This window comes from Salmo salar, chromosome 01 (genome assembly GCF_965601325.2).
Source record: "Salmo salar chromosome 01, fSalSal1, whole genome shotgun sequence".
NCBI lineage: Eukaryota > Metazoa > Chordata > Actinopteri > Salmoniformes > Salmonidae > Salmo > Salmo salar.
Genome location: NC_138291.1, coordinates 76,709,814 through 76,735,191, shown reverse-complemented (window position 1 = coordinate 76,735,191; position 25,378 = coordinate 76,709,814). Strand labels below are relative to the sequence as shown.

General features: G+C 41.7%; 1 protein-coding gene across 13 annotated transcripts in view; it reads right to left on the bottom strand.

Annotated features, from left to right (window-relative positions):
• Positions 1 to 25,022, bottom strand: part of washc2c (WASH complex subunit 2C) — a 38,954-nt gene extending 13,932 nt beyond the window's left edge. For 5 of the 13 annotated variants that reach the window (XM_082976724.1, XM_082976763.1, XM_082976735.1 and 2 more), the window contains exons 1-18: positions 24,836 to 25,022; positions 24,067 to 24,210; positions 23,613 to 23,777; positions 22,929 to 23,024; positions 22,668 to 22,841; positions 20,048 to 20,141; positions 8,694 to 8,755; positions 8,488 to 8,535; positions 8,062 to 8,154; positions 7,740 to 7,842; positions 6,247 to 6,312; positions 5,452 to 5,576; positions 5,204 to 5,276; positions 4,847 to 4,900; positions 4,373 to 4,567; positions 720 to 889; positions 382 to 483; positions 123 to 215 (exon numbers count right to left, since the gene is read on the bottom strand). In XM_082976724.1, the coding sequence (XP_082832850.1) occupies positions 123 to 215; positions 382 to 483; positions 720 to 889; positions 4,373 to 4,567; positions 4,847 to 4,900; positions 5,204 to 5,276; positions 5,452 to 5,576; positions 6,247 to 6,312; positions 7,740 to 7,842; positions 8,062 to 8,154; positions 8,488 to 8,535; positions 8,694 to 8,755; positions 20,048 to 20,141; positions 22,668 to 22,841; positions 22,929 to 23,024; positions 23,613 to 23,777; positions 24,067 to 24,210 (1,857 nt within the window). In that variant the 5' untranslated portion in view covers positions 24,836 to 25,022. Of the gene's footprint in view, positions 1 to 122; positions 216 to 381; positions 484 to 719; positions 890 to 4,372; positions 4,568 to 4,846; positions 4,901 to 5,203; positions 5,277 to 5,451; positions 5,577 to 6,246; positions 6,313 to 7,739; positions 7,843 to 8,061; positions 8,155 to 8,487; positions 8,536 to 8,693; positions 8,756 to 20,047; positions 20,142 to 22,667; positions 22,842 to 22,928; positions 23,025 to 23,612; positions 23,795 to 24,066; positions 24,211 to 24,835 lie in introns of all 13 variants that reach the window. The other 8 variants (XM_082976768.1, XM_082976751.1, XM_082976742.1 and 5 more) reach the window with 8 other exon arrangements.
• Positions 25,023 to 25,378: the final 356 nt, after the last annotated feature.

Genomic DNA, 25,378 nt, shown 5'->3' with positions numbered 1-25,378 from the left:
AAGCATTAATTGTACGGCTCATGTAGATATTGATGTAATTGATAAGCATGAGAAGTACCTCCAACAACATTCAGGACATTTTTGCATACTTGAGAATGAGTGTTAAAAAAGAAGAAGCACACCTGTGAGTCCTCATCGTCAGAGAACAGACTCTTCGCCTGGGGTTTTTCTGTCTGCTTAGTAGGGGTTTTCACCACGTCTGGAGGAGGGCCGTTCTGTAATGAACAACATGGGGGGGAAGAAAAGGAGCGCAAGAGAAACAAAGAGAGAGTTAGGAAGAAAGAGTGATGGAGATATAGATGAGAGAGAGATTGTAGATAGATAAATATAGATAAAGAGATGGATGAGAGAGATGATGGGTAGATGAAAGAGGACTCCCACCTCCTCTGACTCTTCGCTGGTGGAGGGCTGTCGTTTCTTCAGTGCCTCAGTAAGTAGGCTCTTGGTACCAGGACCAAACATGGAGACGCCTCCTGCTGGCATCTGAACACAAATAACCATCATTACCACAACTCATCACTATAACCAACAACCTTCAGCATAATTCATTACTAAAACCAAAAATCATCAACAGCACAACTCATCAACACTACTGTAAGTAAGCAACTTATAATCATGATAACCAAGTACCCCAAATCCATTACTGTAATCACTCTAAAATCATGAGTCAATCAACACTTGTTAATATGGAAACACAATGTACACGTGTGAGTATTCACCTTCTTCTGAGGAGCCTGTTTCACCTCTTCTTCCTCCACTACCACCTCCTTCCTGCTCTGTAGAGTGGGCGGGGCGACAGAGCTCTCACTAAAGATGTCACCATCCTCATCTTCATCATCTCCTCCAAACAGATCCACTGTCTTCTTTTGCTTGGATTTCTTCTGTCCAGCTGAACACAGGTTACACATTAGTGCTTGCGCTGAATACAGTTTTAGTGCTTCATTCTATAGCTAGATGACTCCTGATATCTCCAGGTGTGATAAGTATCATTTGGTCTTAAACTGTTGTCTAGTACTGTCTTTTTGCTAGCTAGGGGCATCTGCTTTAAGTGCTGTCTGTCTTCTCAGTAGCCTACTTGGTTTGTGAACTGCTGACAACTTGCAGCTGATTGTTGACACACCAACCACTATTAAAGGGATATTTCAGTTTAGATTTCCACTTACTATTCATTTCATTTTCAGCTTCCAGGAATTGTGTATAGATCCTTGTGACATTGGGCCGTGCATTATCATACTGAAACATGAGGTGATAGCGGTGGATGAATGGCACGAGAATGGGTCTCAGGATCTCGTCACAGTATATCTGTGCATTCAACTTGCCAAAGAAAAAATGCAAGTGTGTTCGTTGTCAGTAGCGTATGCCTGCCCATACCATAACCCCACCATGGGGCACTCTGTTCACAAGGTTGATATCAGCAAACCGCTCGCACACACAACGTCATGCGCGCTGTCTACCATCTGCCCAGTATAGTTGGTACTGTGATTCATCCGTGAAGAGCACACTTCTCCAGTGTGCCAGTGGCCATCAAAGGTGAGCATTTTCCCATTGAAGTCGGTTACGACGTCAAACTGCCATCAGGTCAAGACCCTGGTGAGGATGACGAGCACGCAGTTAAGCTTCCCTGAGACGGTTTCTGAGAGTTTGTGCAAACCCACAGTTTCAGCTGCCCGTGTGGCTGGTCTCAGACAATCCCGCATGTGAAGAAGCCGGATGTGGAGGTCCTGGGCTGGAGTGGTTACACGTGGTCTGTGGTTGTGGGGCCGGTTGAACGTACTGCCAAATTGTCTTAAATGATGTTGGGAGGCGGCTTATGGTAGAGAAATGAAAATTTTATTCTGTGGCAACAGCTCAGGTGGACATTCTTGCAGTCAGCATGCCAATCGCATGCTCCCTCAAAACTTGATACATCTGCCTTCCCTGTGGCTCAGTTGGTAGAGCATGGTGTTTGCAACGCCAGCATGGTGTTTGCAACGCCAGGGTTGTGGGTTCGATTCCCATGGGGGGCCAGTACAAAAAAATAAATGCATGAAATGAAATGTATGGAATGTATGCATTCACTACTGTAAGTCGCTCTGGATAAGAGCGTCTGCTAAATGACTAAAATGTAATGTAAAAAAATCTGTTGCATTGTCTTGCGTGACAAAAGTGCACATTTGAGTGGCCTTTTGTCCCCAGCACAAGGTGCACCTGTGCAATGATCATGCTGTTTAAATCAGCTTCTTGATATGCCACACCTGTCTGGTGGATGGATTATCTTGGCAAAGGAGAAATGCTCACGAACAGGGATGTAAACCAATTTGTGCACATTTTACAGAAATACAGTAAGGTTCTTGTGCGTATGGAACATTTCTGGGATCTTTTATTTCTGATAAATCCTTCTCCCTCCGTTCAACTGATTCTGCCTCCCCTCCCCACCTTTTCCACATCATATGACACGCACTGTCCCCTTTCCTTCCGTCTCGGCCCTCCCCTCCTGTTCCATGGCTCATTGCAAGGTTACAGAAACTTCCGGGGGACCCATCATTTTTTCACTCCCTCCTCTCTACCTTCTCTTCCTCTGTATACGCTGCTAAAACCACTTTCTATCACTTAAAATGTCAAGCCTCTGCCTCTAACCCTATGAAATTATTTTCCACCTTCCCATCCCTCCTTAGTAATCCGTGTGGAGGATTTTGTCGACACTTTGAAAATAAGGTTGACGACATCCGCTCCTCATTCACTCAGCCTATTGAGCCCCTGGCCACACTCACAAAGAACTACCCCATGCCTTGACCGCTTTCTCCCGTTTCCAGATTAAATCCTGCGACTAGTGAAGTCTGGCTGCCCAAGAACCTGCCCGCTTGACCCCATCCCCTCCTCCAGACCATCTCTGGAGACCTTCTCCCATTCCTAACTTCCCTGACCACTGGCTGCGTCCCCTCTGACTTCAAAATGTCAAGAGTCGATCCACTGAAGAAACCAAGACTAATCAAAAACTACAGATCGATATCACTTCTTACTTTTCTTTCAAAAACACTTGAGCGTGCTGTCTCTGACCAACTCCCTCGCTATTGCTCTCAGAACGATCTTCTTGACCCTAACCAGTCAGGCTTCAAGAGGGGTCACTCAGAGACAGCTCTCCTCTGTGACACAGAGGCTCTCCGCACTGCAAAAGCTGACCCTCCTCTGTTCTCATCCTCCTAGATCTATCCACTGCCTTCGACACTGAACTATCTTATCCTCCTCTCCACCCTCTCAGGGCTGGGTGTCTCAGAATTTGCACACTCGTGGATTGCATCCCACCTGCCCGGCCGTTCCTATCAGGTGACGTGGAGAGGATCTGATTCTGCACCACGTACTCTCACTACTGGTGTCCCCCAGGGCTCAGATTTAGGCTCTCTCCTCTTCTCTCTATACATGAAGTCACTCGGCACCGTCATATCGTCTCTCCTATCATTGCTATGTGAGTGACAACTACTTTTCTCCTTCCCCCCCTTCTGACACCCAGGTGGCGACACACATCTGTGTGCCTGGCAAATATCTCATCTTGGATGTCTACCCACTACCTCAACAAGACAGAGCTGCTCTTCTATCCAGGGAAGGCCTGCCCGCTCCAAGTCCTCTCCATCACTGTTGACAACCCCACGGTTCTCTGCAAACATCAAAGCAGTGACTCACTCCTGCAGGTTCATGCTCTACAACATCTGTAACGTACGACCCTAACTCACACAGGAAGCGGCGCAGGTCCTAATCCAGGCACATGTCATTTCCTGTCTGGACTACTGCAACTCGCTGTTGGCTGGGATCCCTGCTTATGCCATCAAACCCCTACAAATTATCCAGAATTCTGCAGCCCGCCTGGTGTTCAACCTTCTCAAGTTCTCCCATGTCACTCCCCTCCTCCGCACACTCCACTGGCTTCCATTCAAAGCTCGCTTTGCTCAAAACCTACACCCCAACCAGAGTACTCCATTCTGCCACCTCTGGTCCCTCCCAAAGGCCTTTTGTGAACCAACACTCGCACTTTACTTTTTTCCTCCTTACTAGCTCTGACTTTGTTGATAGTAAGTACATTAATACTCAAAGTAGCTATGACTGAGATATGTGATTGTCCCACATACCCATCTTAAGACGAATGCACTAACTAAGTTGCTCTGGATAAGAGCGTCTGCTAAATGACTAAAATGTAAATGTAGTGAGGCAAAATGTTAGATGTGAAACTCATTGCATGAATGAAAATAGGGTGAAAATAGGCTGACTCCTAACTTGAGATTCACATGCCTAAGAGTAAATTACGTACTTGCGATTTTCACTGATATTTTACAATCGTTGATTTCAAGTTCGGATCTCACCCAACGTGCTAGAGAGATAAGTCAGTCAAACAGTAACCTACCTGAGCTGGACTTCTTAAGGCTTTTGCCAGTGAAGAAGTCATCCTCTTCATCGTCATCAAACAGCCCCCCTCCTCCTCCCCCTAAAGAGGTGTTTCTAGGGGCTGATGTCTGGGTCTTGTTGGGTTTGGCTAAACTGCCGTTCTCTCTGCCCTCCACTGAATCAGAGTTATTGGGAATGCCAAACAGGCTGTTCTCTATGGGAAAAGAGGTGGACAGGATAGACTCAGAGGATGATCTTCTCAATACCATTACAGAATTGTCAACATGTAGTCATGTTATGTTGCAGTATTTAGTTTGAATTGAACAAATTCCATTTCCACTGAATACATTCCAATTCCATTTCAAAAGGGTAAGAGTGAATCTGTAGAGGCATTATGTCCTCAAGCCCCAAAAGTGTCTGACAGTTATTACTATGTTATAATCAATGTCATCTTTGAAAGGCCTTTGCTGTCCTTGGGGCATGTTTCTGTTACCTGGGAATATTGACACAGCCACTGAAGGAATCTTCTTAGCAGAGTTGACAGGTTCTGGCAGAAAAATAAGAGAAATACAAGTTCTGTAAACAGGTCCAAGTCTGAATACTGTCCAGGAAAAAGCATCTAAAAATGAAGACGGTAACCCACGACAACTAAATTAGAAACCGTGACCACAGCCATAGTACAAAATTAACAACATTCTCAGTTAATAACATGCCCAAACTGAGAGAAAGGTGAAGCTACTATTTGAACTTGCCCAACAAGAAATGTTGGTTTACAAAACATTTTGCTACAAAGTGCCCTAAATAAAAACGGACTTGGTGTTTCAGCGGTTAGTTGTAGGGCCATTATTACCTGTGGCGTGAGCTGTGTTCCTGGTCTTCTCCTCTGCCACAGGCTGTTTAGGTGCATCAGAGAACAGATCCCCCTGGACAACAAACATATCATTAGGTCTGCTATGGTTTCAGACAAAACTAATTAAAATATACTCTTTGGGAGCCTTTAACAGGCCAGATCGATTTTGTCCTACCATATTAAATGAAATTACAATTGGTAAGTCACATTTAAAAATTAAGATATGGAAGCTACAAAAAGGAGCATACTTCATCGTCATCATCAAACAGTCCTCTTCCTCCGCTGAAGAGGCCTCCTTTCCCTCCGAACGGAGAGAAGTCCTCGTCCTCCATCTTCGGCGGCCCAAACAATTCCTCACTGTCATCTTCAATAGCTACAACAACACAAACAAATCAGGTCTTGTGTCTACAAGAAACATATAAAGATAAAATAAATAAAACAAATAAATGGAATGTCATTTTATTATAAAATTACTTAGTTATGACAAATGATATCTAGTTCAGTTACTTTGAAGCGAGACTACCTCCACTGATGTTCTTCTGACTGAAGAGTTAGTGTATATACTCCCTGCTAAGCTGAGTGTACAAACATTCAGAACACCTGCTCTTTCCATGACAGACTAAACAGGTGTATCCAGATGAAAGCTATGATCCCTTATTGATGTCACTAGTTAAATCCAATTAAAATCAGTATAGATGAAAGGGAGGAGACAGGTTAAAGAAGGACTTTTAAGCCATTCAGAGGGAGAATGGGCAAGACAAAGGATTTAAGTGCCTTTGAACAGGGTATGCCAGTTGGTGCCAGGCATTGGAGTCAACATGAGCCAGCATCCCTGTGGAACGCTTTCGTCACCTTGTAGAGTCCATGCCACGATGAATGAGGGCAAAGGGGGACGACGACGACACAATACTAGGAAAGTGTTCCTAATGTTTGGTATACTCAGTGTAATTGGATGCATAGAGTGTGAGATGAGGTGCTTGTTCACAACGCAAAGTAACGGAATTCCTCCTTTACATAAGTAAGTGAGTGAATGAATGTCCTACCATGTGGCCTCTCAGCCTTGGGCTCTTTCTTTGTTTTACTCTTCTTCTTAGAGGCAGACGATAACGCTTCATGGAGGTGACATGGGAAAGGAAACATGAGCATGCAGAACAATACGGTAATATGAAGTGAAACATCTATGTACTCATGTAATTCGCAAAGACAGACATGTTGTGCTGTATGACATCACATTTGATGTATGGCCTACATAAACTGAAAACACATCTTCAAGTCTATATGGAGCAAACAGTGATGATAGGATTCAAACAGGGAGGAAAGATGATTGACTTTAGGCAGATTTTTCTTCAAGTGCCGAATGGTTTCTGTATACAAATTAGGGCCTGGTGTTTTGCGCAATCACTTAACACAGCAAGATTTTATTCTGTATTTTAAGCATGAATTGAGAATTACACCAAAAATGTAAGCAATTGTCTGAGGATGGTGCTGGACCATCTGACATAAAAAGGAAACAAGTTATCTAAAGCAGAAACACACTGGTACCCAGGCTAGTAGAGAAGATCATACAGAAACAGGGAGTGTGTGCAAGGCCGGCCCGTCCATCAAGCAGGATTAGAGCGGCAGATTGACAAGGGCAGTATTTTCCAAGCTAAACTGCCCAAGACGCACCCACTTTGACGAAGACAGGGGTGCACAATATCTATCTTGTCCATGCCCAGCGCGCCTCTCCAATGCTGCTGTTGGAGAGACGCAGCGCAGCGGCACTCCACCAAAGCTCCGTCAATTTTCTAACAGGTAGAGTGTCTACAGCCTCTGGCGCCCTATCAAATAGCAATGTGCTTCGATGTGAATATGAACTAACATGTTTACACACCATATCCTAAAAACAGGACAGGTCAAAATACAATTTTTCAACAGGTAGAGTCTCTATAGCCCTGGCAGATGGCCTTGCCCCTAAAACCATTCAATTTCTACTTGGCGGGTATAGGAGGAGGGCGTTTTTTGTTGTTGTCTAGCCTAGTGCGTCATATACGCCATTGCTTCTATCTATAAGAAAGTAGAACTATAAGAAATCTAAGATGTGTCAACTAAATGATATCCAGCTCAGGGCTCCAGCTATGCATTTGTCTTGCTAGCTAAGTGGCTATGTCAAGATGAAGCTTATTGGTTACAGCAGAGACTTGCCTAAATTGTTTTGTGCATTAAAATTCAAAATAAAATATACTTTTTTAAGATATGTTACATTCGGTAATATTGTATGCCCCGGTATGGTACAGAAACGGTATGACAATCTGGATACCGCCCAACTTTAGTATCGAACAGTTTGTAATACAGGTCATCACAGCTGCGGGAAGTACCCCCTGATAAATCATTATTTTTTTTTATTTTTTAAATACAAATGTGCGCATTGGACCTTTATTACCCCTGTATGATCGGACAAAAATAGTTGTCAGCAGCACAGGAAAACAATCTCTCTCTGCAGCCTCACCCCTAAACATCTTCCTGCAGCCATGCAAGTTATATCAAGTCAACTTACATGTGCGATCTCCCTCCGGCTTGCTGATAGGTTCTCCTTTGATTCTGGCGGCCAGCTCATCAGCAAAGGATGATGGTCCTGTGTTCTGAATGTGACACAAAGACTTACGTAAAAGAGAGGTGGAATAGAACATTTAATATTCATGCAAGGGGACATGTAAACATGCAATTAACTAACATGTTATATTCACTTAAGTCATACATATAAAGTATTAGCAATGTTGACTTAACTGGATGAATAAAGGTTGTAATATTTAATAAATGACCTGTTTGTAATAATGTTAGTATCATTATCCAGCAGTAAACTTTAATCACAAGCATACCGTTATGCAATCATCATCGTCGTCGTCTTTGTCCGACTCTCCAAATATGTCTGATTCTTCCCCCTCGTCGTCATCACTCAACATGGACGACTTCTGCAGAGGAAATCATTCAATGTCATCCATGCTGTTGCAAATTGCATTTACATTCCTGACTAAGATAAGAGCGTCTTCTAAATGACATCATTACCATCGTCACCATAAACAATAGCATTCTTATGGCCAGTGTCCAGAGTAGGTAGGATTCAATCAATCGCACACTTCTCTGTTTCGTCTTTGATTAAAATTGGCAAATACCCTAATCATCCCTTGTCAGAATTGTTCACACAGAGATACAATCCTGTGTGTGTGTTATTGTTATCACAAAGATATCCACCAACTCTGGGTTTGAACATTGACCCTGACAGTCAAGAGTGAAATTGTCCTCACCTTCTTAATGCTGCTTGGCCCCTCCTCGTCAAAGTCTTCGTCTGACTGCTGTTCAAACACCACAGGGATAATACAATTATCTGAATCAAATAGAATTTTCTGTATTTTCACCTTGTTTGGATCAAGATTTAAAATTATGCCAACTTCACTCTCTAAAAAACATCAGTTTCTTTCTGGATGAGTAGAGAGAAAAAAAAAAGTCTTACATCAGTATCTTTGCCATCTTCGCTGTCGATAACACTGTCCCGATCGCTGTCGATTGATATTTCTGTATAGTAAAAAAACACAATAGTTTCACAAAAAATACATGACAGAGGTTCTTCGACAGAGGTTACTCTTCCCAGCAGGGGTTGGAACCAGTTCTGGGGAAGAGAAACAAATATCGGAAAATAACATTTTTCAGGGAACAGAATCAGAACCGGGAACGAAAGTGATCTATACTGTCGTGAAACAGAACAGTTAATTTAAAAGCATGGGAACTGGTTAATAAAGTTATTTTACATTGCGGGCATTTTTTTTGCAGTCCCACAAAAAAACAGAACAAAAGCACCTATCCATAGCCCTCCCTCTGTCAATCAGAAACTTCTTCCAGTGTCTGGCTGCCAGCTGAGAATCTTTGAAGTGTACGTGTAGGCTACTTGCTCCTCCAAAGCAGAGCTGTGGCCTACTGATGTTACAAGCATGATTCAAAAGATGAGGGCTTTTTAATTAATTAACTTTTCAATGCTAGTTAGGGATACTATATTTAACGCATTGGATTTATTAACTACAAAAACGTAGGTGTTATTAATTCTGGTGTCGCGCTTCACGCACAAGATTGTTAGCTAGCTAAGCCAACTTTAAAGTTCGAAGACATTCAAAGTTCTTCCATAGAAGCCCTCCTCCGTATGTATAATAACGGGCCTAATTCAGATAATGCATGTCATCACAAGACCCCAAGCGCTTCAATCTATGGCTCCGCTCCTCTTCCACCCATCCCCAAGAATGCACCCTATAATTGTCTTTACATCACACATTTAAACAACTCACTGAGCTATAGCTTGCCTGCTCCATAGCAAGCTGCTCTATCAGCACTGCATGATTGGGGAAGTAATTTAATGTTGAGCTAAATGTAAAAAAGTATGATTTCAGAAGTTTAAAAAGGAACGATATAAACCAGTACTTTGGGGTTTGAACCGGTTCAGAACTTTATTTTACTGGTCGGACCTGTGGAACGGAACAAAAAAAAAGGATACAATTTCATTTCCAATCCCTGCTTCCCAGTACGTGGAGGAAGCGTATTGTGATGCACTCGCCAAACTATGCCAAGAGTTGCTGGGCAAAAGTGTGAAAACGGCTTTGTTACATGTAGAACCACATTTACCCCTAAAGCATATATGATCAAACATTCTGTGATCCAGCACTGGCATCTACTTACATCTGATCCTACCCTGAGCCAACTATTAAAAAAATTCCCCTCTTTTTGTTTATAAACAATGTTCAAACTTCAGCAATAAAAACTTGCTAGAGCAAGCATTAACTCTGGCTCCAAACAAACCCTCCTTGCGCCTCTCAGAAATGGCAATCATCCCTGTGGCAATTGCGCAGTGTAAAAAGCTCTGACTTTAGACACCCTCGGTCTGGTAAAAGGTTTAACGTTAAAGGCTTTATTACATGTTACACTATGAATGTTAATTGCATCTTACGTTGCCCATGTGATATGGCCATAACATTTTTATTGACGAGTTCATCTGACTGAGAAAGTAGACAAAGGGCTTCATTGCCAAAATCCTGAAGTATCCCTTTAAGCAAAGAATTAGTGAGCATAAGAGCACCATAAGGCGTAACGATGACAATTACCCTGTTGCCTGCCACATGAACAAAATGTTCAGTGTCTTTACGTTTTCAGGGTATTAAAAAAGTTTAACTTTCACCCAGAGGAGATAGAGTTGTCATTATCAAGGAGCAGGAAACTAATCCGCATGCTTATAAGAAATCCCACTACGCCTTCGACGAACCATCAAAGAGGAAAAGCATCAATACACGACGAAGACCGTCTCTGACGCTAGTCGAATGTGGATTACAGGGAAACACACCCACGAGCTGCCCAGTTACGCAAACCTACGTGACGCGATAAACGTTTTCTATGCTCACTTCGAGGAAAGCAACACTGAACCATGCATGAGAGCACCAGCTGTTCCAGACGACTTTGTGATCAAGCCAATGTAGGTAAGACCATTAAACAGGTTAACATTCACAAGGCCGCAGGACCATACAGATTACCAGGACGTGTACTCAGAGCATTCGCTGACCAGCTGGCAAGTGGCTTCACTGACATTTTTTATTTCTCCCTGACCCAGTCTGTAACACCTACAGATGAAGTTGGAAGTTTACATACACTTAAGTTGGAGTCATTAAAATTCGTTTTTCAACCAATACACAAATTTCTTGTAAACAAACTATAGTTTTGGCAAGTTGGTTAGGACATCTACTTTGTGCATGACACAATTAATTTTTCCAACAATTGTTTACAGACAGATTTCACTTACAATTCACTGTATCACAATTCCAATGGGTCATAAGTTTACATACACTAAGTTGACTGTGCCTTTAACCTCCCTGGGCAAGGTGGGACGTTTGCGTCCCACCTAGTCAACAGCCAGTGGAATCACGTGGCGCGAAATACAAATACCTCAAAAATGCTATAACTTCAATTTCTCAAACATATGACTATTTTACACCATTTTAAAGACAATACTCTCGTTAACCTCTATGGGCTAGGTGGGACGCTAGCGTGCCACCCGTGGTGCACTCCATCAACAGCAGGTGCATTTCAAGAGCGGCAAATTTGAATCCAAATAAATGTCAAAATTCAAATTTTTCAAACATACAACTATTTTACACCCTTTGAAAGATAAACATCTTCTTAATCTAACCACGTTTTACGATTTCAAAAAGGTTTTACGGCGAAAGCATAAATTTAGAGTATGTTAGGACAGTACATTTACAAGAGTTGTGTGTAATGTTTTGTCAAGTCAAAGACAGGGTCACCAAAACCATAAAACCAGCTAAAATGATGCACTAACCTTTTACAATCTCCATCAGATGACACTCCTAGGACATTATGTTAGACAATGCATGCATTTTTAGTTCTATCAAGTTCATATTTATATCCAAAAACAGCGTTTTACTATGGCATTGATGTTGAGGAAATCGTTTCCCTCCAATAACCGGCAGTCAAGTCAGCGTCACAAATTAAATAATTAAAATTAGAAAACATTGGTAAAATATTATATTGTCATTTAAAGAATTATAGATTTACATCTCTTGAACGCAATCAACTTGCCAGATTTAAAAATAACCTTACTGGGAAATCACACTTTGCAATAATCTGAGCACTGCGCCCAGAAAAATACGCGTTGCGATACAGACTAGACGTCATGTTGGGGAGATCTAAAATCGAAAATACTATGTAAATAATCCATTACCTTTGATTCTCTTCATCAGATGTCACTTCCAGGTATCACAGGTCCATAACGAATGTAGTTTTGTTCAAAAAAGCTCATCATTTATGTCCAAAAATCTCCGTCTTGTTAGCACATGATCTAAGCCAGCCGGACTTCTCGTCATGAACGAGGGGAAAAAATATATTTACGTTCGTTCAAACATGTCAAACGTTGTATAGCATAAATCATTAGGGCCTTTTTTAACCAGAACATGAATAATATTCAAGGTGGACGAATGCATACTCTTTTATAACGTATTGGAACGAGGGTACCCAACATGAACTCGCGCGCCAGGTGTCTAATGGGACATCATCGTTCCATGGCTCTTGTTCGGTCAGATCTCCCTCCAGAAGACTCAAAACACTTTGTAAAGGCTGGTGACATCTAGTGGAAGCAATAGGAAGTGCCAAAATATTCCTCAGCCCCTGTGTTTTTCAATGGGATAGGTTTAAAGGTAATACAACACATCAGGTATCCACTTCCTGTCAGAAAATGTCTCAGGGTTTTGCCTGCCAAATGAGTTCTGTTATACTCACAGACACCATTCAAACAGTTTTAGAAACTTTAGAGTGTTTTCTATCCATATATAATAAGTATATGCATATTCTAGTTACTGGGTAGGATTAGTAACCAGATTAAATCGGGTACATTTTTTTTATCCAGACGTGCAAATGCTGCCCCCTAGCCCTAACAGGTTAATCTAACCACATTGTCCGATTTCAAAAAGGCTTTACAGCGAAAGCAAAACATTAGATTATGTCAGGAGAGTACCCTGCCAAAAATAATCACACAGCCATTTTCAAAGCAAGCATATATGTCACAAAAACCAAAACCACAGCTAAATGCAGCACTAACCTTTGATGATCTTCATCAGATGACACTCCTAGGACATTATGTTATACAATACATGCATGTTTTGTTCAATCAAGTTCATATTTATATCAAAACCAGCTTTTTACATTAGCATGTGACGTTCAGAACTAGCATACCCCCCGCAAACTTCCGGTGAATTTACTAAATTACTCACGATAAACGTTCACAAAAAAACAATTATTTTAAGAATTATAGATACAGAACTAGAGGTCGACCGATTAATCGGAATAGCCGATTAATTAGGGCTGATTTCAAGTTTTCATAACAATCGGTAATCGGTCTTTTTGGCCACCGATTTGCCGATTTTTTAAATAATTTTTTTTAAACCTTCATTTAACTAGGCAAGTCAGTTAAAGAACACATTCTTATTTTCAATGACGGCCTAGAAACGGTGGGTTAACTGCCTTGTTCAGGGGCAGAACGACAGATTTTGACCTTGTCAGCTTGGGGATGCAACCTTACGTTAACTAGCCCAACGCTCTAACCACCTGCTTTACGTTGCCAAGGTAAGTTGCTAGCTAGCATTAAACTTATCTTATAAAAAAAAACTATCAAATCAATCATAAACACTAGTTAACTACACATGGTTGATGATATTACTAGTTTATCTAGCCTGTCCTGCTTTGCATATAATCGATGTGGTGCGCATTCGCGAAAAAGGACTGTCTTTGCTCCGACGTGTACCTAACCATAAACATCAATGTCTTTCTTAAAATCAATACACAAGTATATATTTTTAAACCTGCATATTTAGTTAATATTGCCTGCTAACATGAATTTCTTTTAACTAGGGAAAATGTGTCACTTCTCTTGCAACAGAGTCAAGGTATATGCAGCAGTTTGGGCCGCCTGGCTCGTTGCGAACTGTGAAGACTATTTCTTCCTAACAAAGACAGCAGACTTCGCCAAACGGGGATGATTTATCAAAAGCGCATTTGCGAAAAAAAGCACAATCGTTGCACGACTGTACCTAACCATAAACATCAATGCCTTAAAATCAATACACAGAAGTATATATTTTTTAAACCTGCATATTTAGCTAAAAGAAATCCAGGTTAGCAGGCAATATTAACCAGGTGAAATTGTGTCAGTTCTCTTGCGTTCGTTGCACGCAGAATCAGGGTATACAGACTCTGGCTCGTTGCGAACTAATTTGCCAGAATTTTACAGAACTATGAAATAACATTATAGGTTGTGCGATGTAACAGGAATATTTAGACTTATGGATGCCACCCGTTAGATAAAATATGGAACGGTTCCGTATGTCACTGAAAGAATAATGTTTTCGAGATGATAGGTCATTAATATGGTCAAATCCGGAAACTAAGGTTTATTATATTATAGTTAAGTCTATGATTTGATATTTGATAGAGCAGTCTGACTGAGCGGTGGTAGGCAGCAGCAGGCTCGTAATAGTCAAAGGTGTATGGTTTAGAGAGAAATAGTCGACGCGTCATAATTCCTGTAATAACTTGCGGCTGAACTTGAAAGGGGTTCCTTCGTTATTTTACCGTTCATGTCTTCCATAGAGAATGTCTTGATCTACTTCAAATAAGGTCTGTGTTTTGTGCTTAAACCGCCACGGCGTTTTGATACCCATGTGAATCTCAATAGATAACGTTTGTCAACATATTTTCATAAATCCACTCTACAAAAATGTTTATCTTCGCTTATATTGATCAGTTATATCCTATGGATATCTACACAGTTATAAAATTGGCAAGGTGGTGTAAGCCTAAACCAAACACAGACCTTATTTTAAGTTAATCTAAAAATATCCTATGGAATAAATGAAGGAACAGCTTTTCAGATTTTGCTAGAAGGTGTCATGGGAATTAAGGACTCGCACTTTGGTAGTCAATTCTTACCATGCCCATTATTAAAATAGGATTCCCTGCATATAGAAATTACAGTTTTTGTTTTCAGCATTCATCACAGGTAACTTACTCTATTTTGTTGAGAGTATTTGTCTCCTAAGCAGACTCTTCAGTATTGTTGTCACTTCAGAGCTGTGTGTGTGTGTGTGTGTTATATATATATATATATATATATGCGCGAAATACAAATATATATGTATTTTTTCCCAAATCATAATAATCGGCATCGGCTTTTTTGGTCCTCCAATAATCGGTATCGACGTTGAAAAATCATAATTGGTCGACCTCTATACAGAACTCCTTTATGCAATCGCGGTGTCAGATTTTAAAATAGCTTTTCAGCAAAAGCACATTTTGCAATATTCTGAGTATATAGCTCGCCATCACAGGCTAGCTAATTTGACACCCACCAAGTGTGGTGCTCACTAAACTCAGAATTACTATAAGAAAAATTGGATTACCTTTGCTGTTCTTCGTCAGAATGCACTCCCAGGACTTCTACTTCAACAACAAATGTTGTTTTGGTTCCAAATAATCCATAGTTATATTCAAATACCTCCTTTTTGTTCGTGCGTTCAGGTCAGTATCCGAAGGGTGACGCGCGAGCACATTTCGTGACAAAAAAAATTCTAAATATTCCATTACTGTACTTCGAAGCATGTCAAACGCTGTTTAAAATCAATTTTTATGCTATTTTTCTCGTAAAATAGCGATAATATTCCAACCGGGAGACGTTGTATTCAGTCAAAGGCTGAAAGAAAAAAAAATAGAATTCTCATGAATGCGCATCTCCAGTGTCACTGTTCCCAGCCTGACCACTCACAAACAGAGCTGCTGTACTTCGCCCAGAGACTGCAGACACCCCATTACACTTTCTGGCGCCTTCTGAGAGCCGATGGAAGCCTTAGAAAATGTCACGTTACAGCAGAGATGCTGTATTTTCGATAGAGATGCCACAGAAGGAGAACAAATTGTCAGACAGGGCACTTCCTGTATGGAATCTTCTCAGGTTTTGGCCTGCCATATGAGTTCTGTTATACTCACAGACACCATTCAAACAGTTTTACAAACTTTAGGGTGTTTTCTATCCAAATCCACTAATTATATGCATATTCTCGTTTCTGGGCAAGAGTAGTAACCAGTTTAAATTGGGTATGTTTTTTTTATCTGGCCGTGCAAATACTGCCCCCTAGCCCTAACAGGTTTTAAACAGCTTGGAAAAATCCAGAAAATGTCCTGACCTCAATCCTATAGAAAATCTGTGGGCAGAACTGAAAAAGCGTGTGCGAGCAAGGAGGCCTTCAAACCTGACTCAGCTACACCAGCTCTGTCAGGAGGAATGGGCCAAAATTCACCTAACTTGTTGTGGGAAGCTTGTGGAAGGCTACCTGAAACGTTTGACCCAAGTTAAACAATTTAAAGGCAATGCTACCGAATACTAATTGAGTTTATGTAAACTTCTGACCCACTGGGAATGTGATGAAAGAAATAAAAGCTGAAATAAATAATTCTCTCTACAATTATTCTGACATTTCACATTCTTAAAATAAAGTGGTGATCCTAACTGACCTAAGACAGGGAATTGTTACTAGGATTAAATGTCAGGAATTGTGAAACCCCTTAGACAATTACACTTAAACTCAGTTTATGTCAACTTCTGACTTCAACTGTACATGTTTCAAGCAGACTACCATAGGTCCCTGTGCTCAAGAACACTAAGGTAACCTGCCAAAATGACTATTGTCCCATAGCACTCACATCTGTAGCCATGAAATGCTTTGAAAGGCTGGTCATGGCTCAAATCAATACCATCATCCTAGACACCCTGGACCCACTTCAATTCGCATACTGCCACAACAGATGCACAGATGACGCAATCTCTATTGCACTACACACTGTCCTCTCCCACTTGGAAAAGAGGAACACCTATGTAAAAAGCTTTTCAATGAATGCTGAGCTGTAGTCAACACCATTGTGCCCTCCAAGCTCAATTAACCTGTTGGGGATAGGGGGCAGTATTTACACGGCCGGATAAAAAACGTACCCGATTTAATCTGGTTACTACTCCTGCCCAGTAACTAGAATATGCATATAATTATTGGCTTTGGATAGAAAACACCCTAAAGTTTCTAAAACTGTTTGAATGGTGTCTGTGAGTATAACAGAACTCATATGGCAGGCAAAAACCTGAGAAGATTCTGAACAGGAAGTGGCATGTCTGACAAGTTGTTGTTCATCTTGGCTCTTTTTATTGAAGACTGAGGATCTTTGTTGTAACGTGACACTTCCTACGGCTCCCATAGGCTCTCAGATCCCGGGAAAAAGCTGAATGATATCGAGGCAGCCCCAGGCTGAAACACATTATCGCGTTTGGATAGTGGCCGGTCAGAGTACTCTGAGACTCAGGCTCGTGCACGAGGGCACGAGATGTTTTTATTTTCTCTCTCTTTGTACGTATACACGCTTTCCCGGTCGGAATATTATCACTTTTTTACGAGAAAAATGGCATAAAAATTGATTTTAAACAGCGGTTGACATGCTTCAAAGTACGGTAATGGAATATTTAGAATTTTTTTGTCACGAAATGCGCCGTGCTCGTCACCCTTATTTACCCTTTCGGATAGTGTCTTGAACGCACGAACAAAACGCCGCTATTTGGATATAACAATGGATTATTTGGGACCAAACCAACATTTGTTTTTGAAGTAGAAGTCCTGGGAGTGCATTCTGACGAAGAACAGCAAAGGTAATAACATTTTTCTTATAGTAAATCTGATTTTGGTGAGTGCTAAACTTGGTGGGTGTCTAAATAGCTAGCCCTGTGATGCCGGGCTATCTACTGAGAATATTGCAAAATGTGCTTTCACCGAAAAGCTATTTTAAAATCGGACATAGCGAGTGCATAGAGGAGTTCTGTATCTATAATTCTTAAAATAATTATGTTTTTTGTGAACATTTATCGTGAGTAATTTAGTAAATTCACCGGCAGTGCTCGGTGGTAATGCTAGTCACATGCTAATGTAAAAAGCTGTTTTTTGATATAAATATGAACTTGATTGAACAAAACATGCATGTATTGTATAACATAATGTCCTAGGAGTGTCATCTGATGAAGATCAAAGGTTAGTGCTGCATTTAGCTGTGGTTTGGGTTTATGTGACATTATATGCTAGCTTGAAAAATGGGTGTCTGATTATTTCTGGCTGGGTACTCTGCTGACATAATCTAATGTTTTGCTTTCGTTGTAAAGCCTTTTTGAAATCGGACAGTGTGGTTAGATTAACGAGAGTCTTGTCTTTAAAATGGTGTAAAATAGTCATATGGTTTGAAAAATTGAAGTTTTTGCATTTTTGAGGTATTTGAATATCGCGCCACGGGATTACACTGGCTGTTGAGTAGGTGGGATGCAAGCGTCCCACCTAGCCCAGAGAGGTTAACTAAGGACCCTAGGACTGGACACATCCCTCTGCAACTGGATCCTGTACTCCCTGTTCACCCACGACTGATTTGCCACGCACGACTCCAACACCATCCTTAAATTTGTAGACGACACGATGGTGGTAGGCCTGATCACCGACGACGATGAGACACCCTGTAGGGAGGAGGTCAGAGACCTGGCTGTGTGGTGCCAGAACAACAACCTCCCTCTCAATATCAGCAAGACAAAGGAGCTGATCGTGGACTACAGCAAACGGATTCACATCTACGAGGCTGTAGTGGAGCGGGTCGAGAGCTTCAAGTTCCTCAGTGTGCACATAACTAAGGGTCTATCATGGTCGACACACACCAACTAAGTCATGAAGAGGGCATGACAACACCTCTTCCCCTTCAGGAGGCTGAAAATACTTGGCAGGGGCCCTCAGATCCTCATAAAAGTCTACAGCTGCACAACCAGAAAAACCCCTTTAATGTTAACTAAGTAGCTAACATTAGCTTGCAAGATCAAGCTTCTTGGATTAAGATCCCTGCTGTCTAATATTTGTTTTGTGCATGCTGCAAACTGCGTTTCGAGATACTTGCATTAGCTGGATTGTCTGTCTTAGTAGTGAATGTTTGTATGCGGTCGTTAGCATTTACCTAGCATCCACTATGGTGGTTCCATTGTACTTGTTAACATTTTGTGAGCATTCTGGTAAGTATATTTCATTTTTTTACGTTTGCAAAATAAAAGTGCGCCCCTTGTGTGCACTACCGTTATTACTGTATATCCCAGGATGGCAGAGGCACGGTATGGAAATCTGAGTACTGTCCTCCAACAGAGGGTAGTGCATACAGCCTAGTATATTACTGGGGCCGAGCTCCCTGCCATCCAGGACCTCTATACCAGGCGGTGTCAGAGGAAGACCCTAAAAATTGTCAAAGACTCCAGCCACCCTTGTCATAGACTGTTCTCTCTGCTACCGCACAGCAAGCGGTACTAGTGCACCAAGTCTGGAACTAACAGGACCCTGAACAGCTTCTACCCCAAGCCATAAGACTGCTAAATAGTTAGTTAAATAGTTAACCAATAGCTACCCAGACTAGCTGCATTTACCTTTTTTTTTCTCATCACATACGCTGCTGCAACTGTTTAATATCTGTCACTATATAGTCAAGTTATCATTACTCATTGTGTATGTATTATATGGTTTTACGTTCTATTATTTCTCTCTGCATTGTTGGCAAGTAAGCACTTCACTGTTAGTCTACACCTGTTGTTAACAAAGCATGTAACAAATAAAATGTGATTTGAACACTGAGAAAATGCGGTGCAAAAGGGAACTCTTTTGGACTCAAACACTTGGTACTTTACATCCATCAGGGCTTACTGATGATTTTGACATGAGGGCCATGCTTTAATATGTTTCCCCCTAACCCCTGGCTTTATGTGGTTCCTGTCATTTATGACTTTTTTTTGCCTGGCTTTTCCTGGTTTTTAGCCAGGCTTTTCCTGGTCTTAAAACAAAAAAATATAAATTGTCTCGAATTCAGACGACTTCTGAGATAACTGATTACTGATGTGCCTCCTGGCGTTTGTGTTTTACACAGGTTTTGCTCATCATGTCTGATTGCATTGACGCTCGTTGCCTATATGTGGTCTCTGTCATGTGTTTTGTATGCTCTGATGAAGGTCTGACAACCAAAAGCGCAGCCTAAATAAATAGAAAATTGTGCATTGATTTCTTTTCATTACAAAAAAATACATGAGAAACATTAATGTTACACAAGAAACACTATGCTTGGAAGAGAGTATTGAACACTAACAATATAAACACATGCTAAGAATATACACAGACTTTCTTTCAGTAGAAATAGTATATTAAGAACAAAGTTGAAGTGACCTACCTTCACTGGAAAGGTCTCCCAGTCCTACGTCGTCTTGCTCCATAAAAAGTTGAGAGCCAATAAGATACGGTAAAGGCCTGTCCACGTACAGGTCCTACAGACACAGCAAGAGGGGGGTTGGAGAAAGAAAGAGGGGGGAGAAAGCAGACAGAGATAACATTGGTCAACACGGGCAGAACCATTCAAATGTTACTCAAAAACACACCTTTTACATCAACAATTGTCACAAAGTTATTACGACCTAGACCCAAAAGAGAAATCAGAAGCAGAGCGGCAAGGAAAGATCAGCCAGCGAAGAAAACTTGAGAGGAACCAGACTCAGAGGAGTGCCAATCCTCCCTTAGATATACTGGATAGGTATTAAATAGGGGTGTAACAGTTAACCAAACCCACAGTTTCGGTACGTATTGTAGTTTTGGGAACTCGGATTGGTTTAGTTTCGGAAATGCCAACAGTTACTGTAGTTAATATTTGTTGACTTACGAAAATACAAAGTGTTAGTATTCCTGATTACATATACACTACATGGCCAAGAACATCTCATTCCAAATTCATGGGCATTGATATGGCGTTAGTCCCCCCTTTGCTGCTTTAACAGCCTCCACTCTTCTGGGAAGGCTTTTCACTAGATGTTGGAACATTGCTGTAGCGTTAAGATTTCCCTTCACTGGAACTAAAGGGCCTAGCCCGAACCATGAAAAACAGCCCCAGACCATTATTCCTCCTCCACCGAACTTTACAGTTGGCACTATGCATTGCGGCAGGTAGCATTGTCCTGGCATCCGCCAAGCCAGATTCGTCAGTTGGAATGCCAGATTTATCACTCCAGAGAACGGGTTGACTGCTCCAAAGTCCAATGGCGGCGAGCTTTATACCACTCCAGCCGACGCTTGGCATTGCGCATGGTGCTCCTAGACGTTTCCACTTCACAATAACAGCACTTACAGTTAACCGGGGCAGCTCTAGCAGTGCAGAAATTTTACGAACTGACTAGTTGGAAAGGTGGCATCCTATGACGGTGCAACGTTGAAAGGCACTGAGCTCTTCAGTACGAGCCAATGTTTGTCTATGGCGATCGCATGGCTGTGTGCTCAATTTTATACACCTGTCAGCAAAGGGTGTAGCCGAATCCACTAATTTGAAGCAGTGTTAACATACTTTTGGCCATTTAGTGTAGGATTATGAGTCACATAATTAAGCAATAAGGCACAAGGGGGTGTGGTATATAGCCAAATGTACCACTGCTTACGGCTGTTCTTAAACTCGAGCGCAATGCAGAGTTCCTGGATACAGCCCTTAGCTGTGGTATATTGGTCATATAACACAAACCCCTGAGGTGCATTATTTCTATAATAAACTGGTTACCAACGTAATTAGAGCAGTAACAAGAAATGTTTTGTCATACATGTGGTACACACCCTGATATACCACTGTCAGCCAATCAGCACTCAGGGCTCGAACCACCCAGTTTATAATGCCTGATAAGAGCACAATCAGGAATACCCCACGTTGTATTTTCTTAACTGAAAACACACGATTTCTCATCAACAACACTAAAACAAAGTGCAATGTGTGTGTGAAATCAATATGTAAACATGGCTCAGATATTGTATAGGCCTATGCTATAATGTTCTCTAACAAAGAGAAAAATATGCGCACTAGTGTGACTCTCATAAAGGGGGTGTGTCTGTTGCACGGTCCTTCTCATTTCCCACTCTGGCGTAATATGACGGGCTGTCACTGTTAAGTAGCTCTCTGTAGCCCTGGAGGTCCATCCATCTGTAGTAAGCGGAACACTGGGTGCATTGGCCAATTCTTTGACAACTTCTGCTTTCTTATAGAGTGGGTACTACCTGTTTGATGAAATGGGTAGAAGAGCGAAAATTTCATAATGTGGCTCGAGCACTTTCACGAGGTGTTAAAACCCCCCATTCTTCTCAACCACCGAGAATGGGCGCATATTCACGGCTATAAACATACCTAACCGCCCTTGTAATTTCTTTGGCCAGGTCAGAATCAGCTGCGAAGAGCTACTTGAATGCAGAGGGAAGACAAAGTTGTGTTGTTTTTTTGCTCCGGTGGTAGGAATACTGGAGTGAAGTTCGCATAAATGTGTCAACATGTTTGAGGTGATGGCAGCTACATAGGCCATTCTCTTTGAGCAGTGGCGACATACTCTCTCTGTTCATCGCCGTTGTAATCTACTGGAAGACCAAAATGTTCCCAAACTGGAAACGATGGAGAATCCTCCTGGTTTGTCGACCCCACCATTAGCCATCATACAGAACAAGTTTCCGGGTGTGCCTCACAAAAGGACAGTTTGAAATGTGCCAATTAAGACATACATTTTGATTACAACGTGCCCATAGACTCTAGTTGTTTTAACAGAATAGCGTGAAATGTTTTTTCAGCTCAGATTTACTCAAGAGGCATAGGTTAGGTAGGGAAGGAATAGGTAAGCCTAGGTCTTCTATTAATGTATCAAGGTCCCTGTACCAAACGGTTCGGTACGAATACACATATTACACCCCTAGTATTAATCCTAACATGATATCCGCAGGCATAAGTAACTTGAATTTCGTCTGTAATCCTGTATGTTTCCAGATGATTCCACCCTCACCTTGGGCTCTAGTATTGGCTCCACTCTGTCTGTGGCCTCCTCGTCCTCCGAGTCAGAGTTTCCTGCTTTGATGTCCAATTGTTCAAAGGCAGAGTCTAGCACCCTCAGACCGAAGTTCACTGCTTCCTGGACCTTAGGGATAAGCTCAGCTTCCTTCTGCTCACGAGTCTTCTCCTGAGGGGGAATTGAATTTAACATTAACCCAAGGGAGGAAATTAAGATGTTATGTGTAGACCTGTGACATCACAAAAAACGACATACCCGGGAAAGAAACGGTAGATTATTTACCAGTTCGGGTTGTCTCTCCAAGGTCTCAGCCTTTGGCACTGGCTCCTCCACCTCCTCATCATACACTCTCTGAGATCAACAAACACAAAGATCAGTAACATCACACAATAATGAGTTAGAATCTATGAAACATAACACCCTCTGTGATATAGTCAGCAAACAGCGGAGCCACCATCAGTAACCACATGATTAAATACAAGAGGACTCAGTTCCTCAGTCACAGGGGGATGACTTTCACATTTTCCTTAACATGTAACACGATTCATATTTTCTTAATTAGGTTAAAAGCTTGTTAAATTTCAAAAGGTCTGGAAAATGTCAATCACAGCACAACCATCATCAAAAGAAGAGGGGCACCTAGCTCAACAGAGGAACAAGACATGGGTAGTGTTCATTTGGGCACACCATAGTAAAATGAAAGACATTTAAAAAAATCTGTAACAAAGCATCTTAGAGTAGGAGTGCTGATCTTGGATCTGTCAAATTACTCTTATTCATTATGAACTAAAAAGCTCAACTGATCCTAGATCAGTACTCCTACTCAGAAGCTTTGTGGACAAGGTCCTGTGACAAGACTCTCTGTTTCAGTCCATTTTCTTCCATTAAAATTATCTAACGAATACAACCATGGTATTTCCTGTTCACACCACAACGTACGTTTTCAATGAACTGTGTGTTGGAGAGCATGAGGAAGTCGTTGAAGACGGTATGCAGGCAGCAGTCTGTGGCCTTCGTGTCCCTGATCAGTCCATCCAGCTGCTTCTCTATCTCATGAGTCTTTGACAGCATTCTCTGGGAGAAGTCTTGCAGGAACAGGAAGAGCTGTGGAGGAGGTGATACTAACATCGGTTTCATCTTCATCTATTCAATAGTGTATCTGATTGTCCACAAGCAGCCATTGTGTTTGGCCCTAAGATAAATAGTTAGTAATGCATTCACATGGAAGAGATTATGTTTACAATGCTGTGTGATTCCTCTACCCATAATATGTAGATTAAGAGGATTACACATTGCTGAATGCAGACAAAACAGGCAGGTAATCAGAGACTGAATAATAACTTAGGAGATACTAGCCTAAATGAAGGCCATAAACAAATGCCAATTAGCCTACCCCTGAGTCTGCAGCCAGGGACCAGTTGGCGCTGGTCTGTCGCATTTCTTCCAGGGTCCAGGCTCTCTCCCACACCTGGCCATCCTCCCCGGCGTGGTTGCTCTGGCTGGGGACATTCGCCATGCCATCCGGCAACCCGCTCATCTGAAACAATATTTGGGGCTTGTTCAATGGTAATAACCAGGAGAAAACACTTCAAACGGGGGTTCAGCGTGACAATTGCAAAAACCGATTCTGTTGCAAAAAGTTTCGCCTATTGGAAACTGTTTACGCCAAACGGAAAACTAAAGTTTCTATTGGATAACTTCAGTTAGGTCCTTCCCCGTTTCGTTCGGTTCTTTAAACGATAAACGGTTTCCGTTGCAAGACGTAATGAATAAGTTACATCCCTGATCTGTAGAAAATAACCCCAAATTATAACTTAATAGCGACAGGCATGCATTGGCAAATGCGAGCTAAATGAGCTGCCACCGCCGGCCTCTTTCTTGCATGCAAGCCAGATTAGCTAGTTAGCAAACTACGAACACAGCAGTGCAAGATTTCATTGGGAAGTCATAAGCTTTCGCAAAATGTTCTTTGGAATGCTAATTAGATAGTTGAGTGAATGTTTATGCGCCGCCTGAGACTGGCTTGTTAAAGTCAAAGATATGTATAAACCCTTCTATATGCTTTATCACCCGAGCTAACAGTTAGCTAGCTAACGTTAGCTAGGCAGTGATTCAGTGAGAGCCTACCCTCGCACTTACATGGATCTTCTTATTAAACTCACCTTAATTACTGTTGGCAAATGTTGTCCACGATAGTAAAATATGAGCCCAAACCAAACGGCGTGAAAAGAGAATCGATTATGCTAAACTCGACCGTTTCCTCATTGGGCTTCTGACAGGTCGGCCATGTTCTGTCTGTCTGGAGACAATCAGCTGACCGCAGTCACCTGACTAATGTGGCGGGGCAACACCAACGCAATACCGCATAACATTCTCTAACGTGATCAATACATTATGGTGGATGTCAATAATACACAACAGCCACGTAGGCACGGGTGGGCCTGGGTCACCCACCGGGGAGCCAAGCCCACCCAATCAGATTGAACAAAAAAAGCTCTCTACTTGTCAGTGTTCCGAACGGGACATTATTTGTCTTATTACCTAAACATGCAAACACCATCAGATATAATTCATAGCTCGCAGTGTACTGTAAAAATATATATATATAATAATCCAAGAAGGCTCAAGGTCATTGGCCACAGATAAAATGATGTCAAATCACGTTATATCTACCTAGCTTTGATTGGACTGTCATGTCAACATAC